The 12,208-nt window shown below is 39.9% G+C and overlaps 1 protein-coding gene across 1 annotated transcript in view; it reads left to right on the plus strand.

Annotated features, from left to right (window-relative positions):
* The first annotated feature begins 334 nt into the window (after nt 1–334).
* The window catches only part of TRAPPC10 (trafficking protein particle complex subunit 10), a 45,387-nt gene continuing 33,513 nt past the window's right edge, over nt 335–12,208 (plus strand). The window contains exons 1-3 of the mRNA XM_074146824.1: nt 335–425; nt 10,852–10,933; nt 11,620–11,755. Coding sequence (XP_074002925.1) covers nt 335–425; nt 10,852–10,933; nt 11,620–11,755 — 309 coding nt within the window. The remainder of the gene's footprint in view (nt 426–10,851; nt 10,934–11,619; nt 11,756–12,208) is intronic.

The following is a 12,208-nucleotide window of genomic DNA, read 5'->3' on the forward strand; positions in this document are numbered from 1 at the left end:
ACCCGTTTTCCGGCTTAACCCCTGCGCGTCCGCGCTGGGCCCGGGCGGCGTCGCCCCTGGCCGGCTGGGCCGCGGCGCTCCCCGGAAGCGGTAATGCTCCGCTGGTGATCCAGGAAGCGGATGAGCTCGCCCGCCTTCCCCTCCGGAGCGGCGCTGCGGGGACGCGGGGAAGGGGGTGGGGGGAGGCGGGAGGGGGGGGGGGCGCCAGCAAGGCCCCGAGGCGGAGCGGAGCGGCCCGTCCCGTCCCGTCCCGTCCCAGCCCAGCCCCCCCGGCGGCGGCGTTTCCATGGCGCCGAGCGGGCGGGGGAGCCGGGGCTGAGGACCCCGCCCGCTCATGGACCCCGCCGCGGCGGCGGCCGCCGAGGAGGAGGGCAGGGAGAAGCCCCCGGTGATCTACACCATGGAGAACAAGCCCATCGTCACCTGTGAGTGTGCCCCGCGCCCCACCACGGGCGTTAACGGTCGCTGCCGGGCTGAGGGGGGGCGGGGCAGCAATGGCCGTCCGGAGCGGTGCTGGGGGAGGAGGGGGGGGCCGGGGCCGGTTGTCCCGCTCCGCAGGGCGGCCCGGGGCGGTGCCGGCGGCGGTGGAGCCCGGGGGCCTGTGCGGGGCGCTGGCTCGGTGGGGAATGCGGGAGCGGAGCGGGGCGAGGCGGAGGAGGGTGGCTGTTTCGGAGGGTGGCGGGGTGCCGGTAGCTCGGGGTGGCGGCCCTCCGGGGTTGAGGGACTGCAAAGGGGCTCTGGTGGCGGGTGTTGGCTCTTTACTTGTTCCCCCCCCCCCCAGCCTTTTAGTGGCAGTGGGCGAACTTGGGTTTGTTTCTGTATGTTTATAGTAAATAACAAAAGCGAACGTCATGCTTACAGGTGCTTAGGGGGAAGAGATTAAAATAGGACAATAAATCTTAAACCCCAAACTTCTTGCCAGCGAGTTCTGTGTGGTTTTGCTCAGGGTAAGAGAAGTCACGAGAAGTAAGATGTTCTCTGTGGCGAGGAGAGATTCCCACTGACGTTATAATTCAATCTTTAACTGCTGTGCCTTGGTTTCATCTCTGAGACAGTTTATTTAACAAACTGGATCGCGTGGTTCCAGCGATGAAGTAGTTCTTTTTAGGTGTCAGAGGCAGCCAGCTGGGACATGTGCGCTCTGGTCCCAAGCTAAACTGTGAGTTCTTATGCTCTTACAGGTATAGAGGCTTGCACACAAAGTTCACTTAAAATAAGCACGTGAGCTACATCTGTAGTGCTCTTAATAAAATAGTAAGGTGAATGAGATCAGCGTAGAGAATTCTGCTTTTTTTAACAAGAGGTAACCAGCGGCTGTTTGCTCTTAGTCAAGAGTATCTCTATCGATGACATAACCAACTACACATTTACACTTTATCAGTAGAACACTGGGAATGCTTTATGTGCATGTGAAATAGAAACTATTTCACAGGTGCGTGTTGTCTTATTATGAAGTAAGCATCTAGTGATGATTAAGGTCTCAGACTGATCCTGGTATTTTGAAAAATATACGTTATTAACCTCATAACTATAAGTGTGGAACTCTGTGTGTACATATGTTTTCTTCAGAATATTCTATAAATGTTCTTTTTTCTTTCTTAAACTCTGTCTTTTTTTTGGGTGCAGTTCATGAACTGAAGTCAGTGGTGTCTGTATTGCATCTTCTGTACTCACCTACTTCAAGACTTCTGAAATCCATTTCACTTCAGGTTTAAAGTTAGATAAATGCATATCAGAAACACCTGAAGGATATCGTTGCCTTCCTTGTTGCTGTTACTCTACTGTTCAGGCTGTGGTGGATTGTTTTTTAGATTTGCTGGCTTTATCCTGTATTCAGAATTGGAGAGTCTCTGGGAGGGGGGGTTAGGGGGGTGGTGGTGGTGATACATGTCAGTCCTTACTGTTCCTGTATGATTTCAGTAAGTAACATATCTTTCAGCTAGTGAAGTACATGCAGTTTTACCTGGGGCTTGCTTTTTTGTCGGTAAATGCAGAAAAGAACTCTGGCCTCTTCGTGCAAGGAAACTTTCAAAATTCCAAACATTAAATTTCATCAGACTTGAGTTGAGCCCGATTATCTGATATTGAAAAGAATATTAATTTCGTATAGTGGGTGAATGTACTGTATGGTTGCAAAATGTTTTGGCCTTATCACCGTACAGTATGGTAGCATATTTAGAAATGAGATATGAGATAAAAGTTATGTATCATTTGTATGCCTTGCTCCTGGACTAAAGGAATCATTTCTGGGGCTGTGAACAAGGATGACAGTAGTATCTTTGCTGATATGGACTAGGGCGGCTTGGTCTGAGACAATCTAGTTCAGAAAATAAGGCTAATTGAGCAAAAGTCCTCAGAAATGACCTCTCTGGTAAATGTAGTAATGGTGGTTTGCTGCCACTTTTAAGCTAAAACTTTTACTTTTAATGGGGAATGTGTTTTGCTTTAGCTGTTTTAGTTTCCTTTTTTCTCGGTCCAAAGAAGTGGAGTACTTGGAGACTGTAGTATTTCAAACAAATGCATTCAATAGAAATGACTTGAAGGAAAGCTCTTCTGAGCATTGTATTGCCAGTGATTTATGAGGAGGTGAAGCTTGGTCTTCCAGGAAGAGGATTGTTGACTCAGTATTGGTTTGTTGGAAAATGCATTCAAAGCCACGATGTTAGAAGCTGTTAAACAAATACAGTTTGTCTTTTGTTTTGTGCTTCCGATTTCAGGCAGCTGGAGTTGTCTGAGCTAACTACCCCACCCTAGCAGGTGCTCGTGAAGAGAAAACAGACCTGCAGAGGGATGGCTAGTTTTTGATTGTATGAAGGAAGAGTGAAGGTTAAGTAAGGCTGTGCCTCAGAACATAAGTATTTCCTCTTGCTACAAGATTTAGATTAATCTCTCTCAGGTAAACATTTGTATCGTGCAATACTCCTGTTAACTCTTAGGATTTATTCTTCACAAGGGAGAAGAGAAGAGAGAGTTTTGTTTGGAATGAAACTTTATTTTCAACACTGTGCATACCAGAGATGTTTTGTAAACAAATGAATTTGACAGTACTCTGAAAGGAATGCTTCTTTGGTAAAGAGAGTTACGCTTTCAAATCTGTGGGTTAGTCAGTATTGTAAGAGTAGTTATTTGGTATATTAGTACAGTCCTGAACTCAGCACTCTATATGTGCAGGCCTTGGCCTATAGAATAAACATAGCAGTTTCCACGTGGCTTGTGTTTTTGACGCCAATTGCAAATGCAGTTTTTGTCACTGCTCTATTCCAAATGCAGTTTGTCACTACTCTTTTCATGTTAGCACGGTAACTTAATAGTTTTGTCCTCAGGATTTTGTCTGTAGGTACATTAGCCTTGTATTTATGGTATTTCTATTACTGGCAAAACCCCATAGTTTTACTAGAGAGTTTAGATTAATAGAATTCAGCTAGGCAAACTGTCTAACCAAAAACTTCTAACGGCATTTTCTCTGGGCAAGCAGACAACCATATTTTGTAAATGTGGAAAAATTAGTATATTCACAAAAAGATGCTGTTCCTTTATGGTTTTTTCCTCCTTTTCTCAAGACGGCAGCATCCTGTTTAGTATTAAATCCTTCTTGTCAGTTAGGACTGAGTGCCTTGATGACTTCTTTCCAAGTCAGTTTGAATCACGTTTTTATACTGTCGGTCTTACTAGATTCTAAATCCAGTGAGGAGTTTCACTGTCCAGCTGTGCTTATGCTCACTCTGACACATTACCGTGCTCACTCTCAATTCAAGTTTGTAGCAATTTATCTTCATTGCCACTGGCCTTTGTATGTTTACAAAGCATTTTGAGTCAGCTTCTAGCTTTCTCACTGCTGTAGAAATACTATTTTTAGCATCATTAATTGTTTTTTATTTGAAGAGGGAAGTTGAGTATTTTCATCAGACATCTTGAACTTGAGTAGTTTCTTTGCAGTGTTGACCTGAATAATCTTTAAAACAAGTACTTTCCTAGGAAACATAAACAATATTGCTTCCTTCTCATGAGTCCTATTCAAAACTTTAATTTGAGAAAGTCTTTGGAACTTTAATATGATGTTCTTGCACATACATATCAACCAAGTGATCAGGTGAAAGAACTCGTCCTTTTGTAGCTGGTTTGCACTTAAATTTTTAGCACACTCTGTCCATATGAGGAGGAAGTTGAAGACTGAAGACAATCCTGCTAAATGAAGTAATAGGTTTTTCAGAGCTTTCCTACCAAGCTGTTCTTTCATAATTATCTTCATGCAGCTGTTGAATATTCCCTATCAGCTTGTCATACCTGATTTTATATTGCATGTGTGCATATTTGTTCTCTCTGTCAATACTCTGTCTTTGTACAATGAGCTTTATATATAATCTTTGGAGAGCGTGGGATGCATCGCTTTCATGTGGTCCATGTTCAGAATGTGCTGTGATACAGCAAGAGCAAAACCATCAGCAAAATCATTCTAGGCCCAAGAGTGAAAAACGTTTACAAATATCTACAAGAGCAGTGTAAATAGGAAAGGTTAATAAAAGTAAAGAGGGGGTGGGAAGAATTTTACGTCTTTTTTGAGTGAAAATAAATACTTGCAATTAAGAGTATTGTTCTGGGACCGGAAGAGCTTGATTCAAAAGTTGTTCTGTTACTAATAGTTAGATGTAATAAAAAATGTGCCAACAAGAAGTGGTGTGTAGCCTAAGTGATTAGAATGATTTACTGCTAGTGAGACTCTTAAAACAACAATGTACTATAAATGCGTCTTCCCTGTTCTCTAACAGGACTCCTGTCTGCATTATAAATCATCACTATCTTGTAGTTGATCCAATACTATTCTGTACTGAAATATCTGATTATGTATGTCATGTAGAAGCAGCAGCATATTCTTGTTGGTGTTAACCCCTATGTCACAAATTTTAGTAGTGCAGCAATAAGTAAAGATGTAAAGTTTTACTAAAAGGATTTTATTCTGCAGGCTACTAGTGCATCAGCTAAGATTTTTATATAGCAAGTAAGCTGTGTTGTGTTTCAGTTTTTAGACCTCTTTTTTAAATGATTCTAGGTTGGGGAGAGGAGAACCTGTAAAATAAAGAAATATGAAAAAACCACCAACCTTCCAAAATTTCAGCTCTATCCACTTATAATAGGCTAGTGAATTATGAAGAAAGTTTCATAGTAGAACTCTTTTCCAGTGGAAAAATGAGTTGGATCAGAAAGGCTAGCTGTGATTGATATTTGGACATAAAAACTAAACAAATCCACACCAAACTGTAGTTTTGGCACTGAGCTATTCTATAGGTATTTGAAGCCTTTTATCTCAGTTGGCTGGGTTTGTCATTGGTATCAAAGAAAAATATTTGTCTGCTTTAGTCATCTGACCTCAGGAGTTTTCATTTTACACTGCCTGTGTAGTTAGTGGGTTGGCATAATTTCCTCTAGAGGAAAAAATTAGTCGTGGGATATTCAGATACTGCAGTGACAAAGCCTATAAGCAGCTAAGAAATTTGGAAAGTGTTAGGAAAAAAAAAAAGATTCTTGGGGATTGTGGTGGTTTCTAGGCAGGCATCAAACTAAAAAATGTTGGTATTTTATGGATCTTTTGTATCAGACAACTGCCACAAAGAGTGCTTGTTCCTCTTGGGAGTCCTGGTAAGGTGGTCATTCTGGTTTCCGTTTCATTTCTGAACAGATTTGCAGCATAACAAGTGTCCTAGACTGGGCTGGAGGAAAGGACTAGAGATAGTGGGTGCAAACTTGAACATTGGAAGTTCCACCTAAACACGAGGAGGAACTTCTTTACTTTGAGGGTGGCAGAGCACTGGAACAGGCTGCCCGGAGAGGTGGTGGAGTCCCCTTCTCTGGAGACATTCAAAACCTGCCTGGACACGTTCCTGTGCAACCTCCTCTAGGTGGACCTGCTCTGGCAGGGGGTTGGACTAGATGATCTCCAGGGGTCCCTTCCAACCCTGTATCATTCTGTGATTCTGTGAAGGGAGGGTGGCTGCATTGACTTGATCTACCAGAATGTCAGGGAGAAAGTCATGGAGGAAAGAATAGAGAAAAGAAAAGTCTGGGGCCAGTAGCATAAAATTTTAAAAATGAGTAGTTTGAACGTTCATGTTATCTTCTGGAGATGTATTGACCGGGATACTCAGTAACTTTTGCATTAAGGTATAACATAAACAAAGGGTGTTTTGGCATTAGGTGCCTGTTTCAGTTCTTGACTAATGTAATTTTTGAAATTTTTTCCCAGGATTAGGTTTGTGGTTATGAGCTGCTGTGTACAGCCTGTCCTTGAACAAAAGAGATAGACGTTCTTTACTTGGTTTACACAATCAATTTTTACAGCCAGGTTCACAATCAACATTCATTTGGGGAAGTTTTGTTCTTCTTTTGCCTGCATGGGCCATCTTTACATTTGGGATGTCAATTTGGTGGACATCAAGTTTTTGAAGGTCATAGAAATGTTTTTAATTTAGACTTTCTGATTTGGTGCTTGATTTACACTTACCATAAAACCCTTTTAAGTTTCTGCTCCTTTATTTGCATTTGATTTCTGGACAGATACCTGTTTGTCTTAATTTGTGAAGTGTTTAAGAAGTGGCAAAGAGCATGCCTTCTGAACTTTGTAATGTGGAAAGAAAGGAAACACATGCTTTCTACTTTCTTCCCTTTCTCCAGAAGTGTTTCTTTTTAGTGTGTACCATTTGAGTATTACTGCTTTCTATTATTTTATTAGTTAAAATTTTGAAAGTTTTACCACTTCACATACAGAACCATCCTGTTCTTGGAGTAGCATCACTTAAAGAATTGCTGTTTTTTTTCTGAATTTGGTGCATGTGTTGACATCCAGATGAGTAGCAGATTAACTCAGACATACGTGGTATAGAAGGTGAGATGGGTGCTCCAGAGGCTATGAATTAGCAGTTTTTTCTATTCTGACTTTTTTTTTTTTAAATCAATCAAGTATTTAAATAAAACAATCAAAAAGACTTACTAGATTTATAATATAAATTACAGAAGTTGTAGAATATAGTTTTACAATTTACATAAATATAAATTTGAAATATAAAGCTATTAAATCTAATTAGATTAATATTATTTATAAAATATTTATATTAGATAAACGTAATAAAACACAAGATGTGCACTTCTTATTGTGTTTTAAGTAATAAAGGATGACTCTTTAATATTACTCCCTAATTATCATCTCTATTGGGAGATTTAGGTCTTACTTAATTCTGTTGATTCTGAAAGAAAAACCCCTTCTCTAGAAAGCTGCAGGGTTTTAGTAATGATAGGATTCCAAAATTATTTTTCTTTCCCATTTAGGCACATCCTTCCTTCTCCTTTTCACCTGTGTCTGATTGTCCTTTACACTTTGGGTAGGAGCTTCTTTCCTCCATTACCGAGGATCCTTTGAGTGAGGGCTGAGTGTTGAGATGCATCCACTGGGATGAATTTCCCATGATACAGTTGTACTTAGGCATCCAGTCACATTAGTCTGTTTTTTGGGTTGGTTGGAGTTTTGTTTTGTTTTTAAACCCCAAACCAAAACCCCTAAACCAACCAAGCAAAAAAACCCAATCAGAATAGACACCTTCCTCTCCCACCCCCCCCAAAAAAAAGCCAAAACCAAACCAAACCCAACAAACAACAAAACAACTATAACAAAATATTTGAAGCAATCCTCAGACTTTAGTGCAGACTTTAGGGGTTTGCTGTAGTTTGAATTCCAGGGTTACTTACGTTTTTGGAATGTTTCATTCAAAGTTGATAGAATTTGGTCAGATACAAGCAAAAATTCCTGTAGTGACGTGGTTTGGGGTTTTTTTTGTTATTATTTTGGGGTTTTTTTTATATTTTTGGAAAGTAGATCATGGATGCTTCAGAGGCAGAAGAGAATGAGACTTCTACTATGCTTAAGGTCTCTTGAGTGATAAGAATAGTAATGATACCACCCTTCGGTGATAATATCACCACTCCAAAACTAGAGTCATCTTTCGGGTTGTTTTGTTCTGTTGTTTGGGAAGGTTGGGGGTCTTACTGTCTACTTACTGTGAGGTGGTCCTCTCCCTCCCTGCAGTCCAGTAGCAACCAGTTAACAATTTAATGTGCATCTTGCCAGTCTCGTGGTCTTTACTACTAACTAGTCTTGATGTTTGTCCTGTGTCCATGCCGTTCCAATGTTGCCTGCTGATAACTTCATTTTTAATTTTCTTGACTTGAGCAGCTCAAACGTGCGGATTACAGTAGATGCAGGGTCTAGTTGAGCAGAACCTGAAACGTTGTAGTCGTAGCAGTGTTTGGTCTCTGTTCAAAAGATACCCGATGTATTTTGCATTGAAGGTCTGTTCTCCCTTTTCTTCTCATCCTAAAGGATATCTTGCCTTGATCATAAAACACATTCTTACATGTATCTTATACGCCCTCAAAACCAACGCAGGAGGAAAAATTGAGTTGGTTTAGAGCAAATATACATTTCTTAAGCTGATAACGTAATGTGGTTGTCTGGAATATCAGGATGCTTAAACAATATAATTTAATAGTTCCTCTGTATTCTGGAATAATCCTTTTTACTCAAGATGCTGAATCCTGAAACTTTTCTTGTGGCATATGTTGGATGTTTATGTGCAGTGTAGAAAGAGCACTTTGTTATGCTTCAGAGGTAAAATACATAGTTCTGTCTTTCAGTCAGGCTCCAAGCTTCATAGGGTATGATTTTGATATGGTCATCGTGCAGTTGCTAAATACTGAGATGTATTTCCCTTTCTGTGGGCAGTAATGAGTTGCAAATCAATAGACCGTTCTCTGTGGCCTTGCTCATGGAGATGTTGTAACTTGGTATAAGACAGCATTAAAATATGACTAACACTTGCTTCAGTATTCATTTTAGACATTTGTTTATAGTCTTAAGTAAGATTTGTTTATTATGGTGCACTTGTTTCAGACAGAACGGGATGAAGGTGAAGAGTAAAGAATAAAGTGCTTGTTTAGTAGCTTTCTAAAGATTTAAAGCTAAAGCACTAATAGTAGAGTGGGGGTTTTTTTGTTTGTTTGTTTTTGTGCTTTTTTAACTATTCCAGGAAATTGTAACACTGAATGATAGCTATTTTGGTCAGACGTTAGAAGATCTGGTTTTGCTTATTCTGGCACCTAATCAGACTCTTTAATTTTTTATTTTTTTTTTAATTGTTATTGTGCAGTGGTAGAATTATGCTAGTGGCCGGTAATCAAAATAATATATATGAGAAAATTGGGAAAAGGTGAGTGGACTAGGAAGAGGCTTTCCAAGATAAACTAAATAGTGGTAAGTTACTGTGGAGGTTAATTCCTGACTGTGTGCCAGGAGACGAGATTGCATGATGGGGTGGAGAAGAAAGGATGTCAGGTACTTCTCCAGCCTTAGCTGCCTGCTCTACAGGAAGGTAAGAAGAAAATCTGTCTAGCTTGGGCTGTACAATGGCAGATGATTATAAAAAGGAAACAGGTGGAAAACTACCAGGAAATAGCAGAATTGCCTATATGCCTGTTAAAATCTTAATGGGAAAATGTTGCTCTTCAGGGTCAATAGGAGGAAATAAAGGATTTTTTTTAGAATTAAATTACGATCTCTGGTAGAAGAGAATGCAGTCAGGCAAAGGTGAGGAAGTACAGGGCAAGGAGCAATAGCTGTGATAACTCCGGGCAACATGCAGATGAGAGATTTAATAAGCGATATTATTAAACTAGTATGGGCCAACTCATTCTCCCAGATTTAGAGAGTGCACATGACATAACAGTTTTAGAACTATAATCGAATGCAGTTGCAAATATATTTTTGACCTTACTCCCTTCTCATTTGGATGTCTGTTTGCCAGACATGAAATGCCATGTCTTCTGTTTAAGTATCATGAAAGACTATATGGGCATTATGCATTGGCTAGTGTGGTCAATTGGTTAGTGTGGATTCAAGCACATCTGACAAAATGCCCTGTTCCAGAGTTTACCATCTCTTTGCTCAAAGATGCTGATAACCATCAGAAACTGGAATAACTTACTTTTAACCCTGTCTTTTCCTTGTCATGTCCTCCTTGTACCCAAAGGAAAAGAACAGAATTTAAGAATTAATATTCATAGGCTACTGATAATATTTTTTTTTCTATGGTGGATCCTACATTTTGTTCCATCTTGTATATAAGTAGCTATTTCAATGTTGTCGCATTTAAATTGTTCAAAGCCAGTGATTAAAGCCTAATCACAGATCTGTGTGTCAGCATAGGGCCAGCTCCAGGTGACATGCACCATAGCAGTTAACGTATGTTAGCGTAACAGACCTGATGTTTCTGAAGGCATCAAGAACAGCGTGGTGGGCAGGGAGCTGCTTCATCTTAACAGCAACCCCAGAATAACGGGGAGAGAAGAATCAAACCCAGTAAAGCACAGAATATGCGCTAATGCTAATTTTCTCATCGTAGGCCAAGCTGCACAAGGGATGTGAACCACTGTCTAATGAGTCTGGTTTGTGAAGGCTAAATTCTTGAGGCTTTTTAAACTACTTTGTTTAGCCAATGGCTCTGACTGAGGAGTTGCTTGTTTAGTTTTTAGAGTTGGACCAGCTATATGGATGATACTTGCTTTGGTATGTAGCTATGTGTAAAATCATAATAGGAAGTTATAACTATATGTATTAAGTGCTCTGTTAAAGTGTTGTAGTAGGTCGTGAGAGCATGTGATTTTAAAAAGTTTGGTTCAGTGCTAGACTCCAGTTTCCACATAGCAGACAAAATCTACATCTTTTTATTGAAACAGCAAACAATAATATAGTTTATTAATCTCTCTACTATAATTTGCACATGATAATAGATTAATGCCTTTCACTTTTAGGTGCTGGAGATCAGAATTTATTTTCCTCCTTATATCCTACACTTTCTCAGCAGCTTCCTAGAGAACCCATGGAATGGAGGAGGTAAACTTACTTTTTATTCCATGATACTATTTCAGTATGTGTTTATAGACTTGGGAAAGTGTGCATTTGTTGTGCTCTGAGAAGCTCTTACCATAAATTAAGTCGAATATAGCAACTGAGTTGAGGAAAGGAGAACTTAAATAATCGAGGTAAATGTTGTTCAGGATGATCATTTGCACTCGGCTACGTTGAACTTCACCTAAAGAAAAATGATAGTAATGCTGTGTTTCTCTTTTTGGTTTTGTGGTTTGTGGGTTTGTCTTGGTGTGTGCTTTGATGTGCTTTGACAGCCCTGTTCTGAAAGTGACATGCTTTCTTCTTAATGACAATATGGGTAGAACTTCTGTGGCATTAGACATACTTCCCTGCGAGAAGTTTGGTATGGCATACTGTTTTCTGATTGGAAACAAATATTTGGGGAATCTTCTTATTTGGAATCTTATACTTTTAGAGGTCCTAGAGATGCAGAAAATCTTTTAATGAAAGCTGAAAAAGTCTAGCTCCTGTTCTTGAGAAAAGGAGCAGCTGTCTCATTGCAAGTGATACCAAATTTTAGTTAACTTTATGCAAACTGCAGTAAGCATAATTTGTGAGTTTCCAAAACCCCATAGTATTTCAGTTTATTCTCCTTCCCCAATTCTGCTATGTATATCTCATCCACTAATTTCCAATTTTAAAATTTGCAGGTCTTATGGCCGAGCTCCGAAGATGATTCATCTAGAATCTAACTTTGTTCAGTTTAAAGAGGAGCTACTGCCCAAAGAGGGGAATAAGGCTCTCTTGACTTTTCCCTTTCTTCATATTTATTGGACAGAATGTTGTGTGAGTATTAGGAAAAGATCATGAAAAACTGACTACTGAGATTTAAAAATGAAATTGTTTTGGCTTTCTACTTGTGCTCTCCGGTATTTTTAATTTGCTTTTCATGCTTATTTGAACAATTAAGTCTGCATTGCATAAGCATGCATACTCAGTATTATTGGAAACAAAACTTAGTCAGCCTGAGTACTTTTTACTATAAGCAGTATTTCTTTGTAATGTTGCTTGACACTAAGAGGACAGGCTTTTGAATAACCTATTTTCAGTACTTTGTCACAAAAAACCACAGGATCTAAGACTGCTACTGCAGTAGCATAGCACACTTGCTTCGTAATATAGAAATGTGGCTAGAGTATTTCAGTTATAATCTATTCACGGTGTTAAACCTTAAGATGTGTGTTTTTTAATTTAGTTCATCTTCCATATGTCAGGTATTAGTACGTGTCAGCAATCTAA

The sequence above is a fragment of the Numenius arquata genome, chromosome 1, assembly GCF_964106895.1.
Source record: "Numenius arquata chromosome 1, bNumArq3.hap1.1, whole genome shotgun sequence".
In the NCBI taxonomy this organism is placed as follows: domain Eukaryota; kingdom Metazoa; phylum Chordata; class Aves; order Charadriiformes; family Scolopacidae; genus Numenius; species Numenius arquata.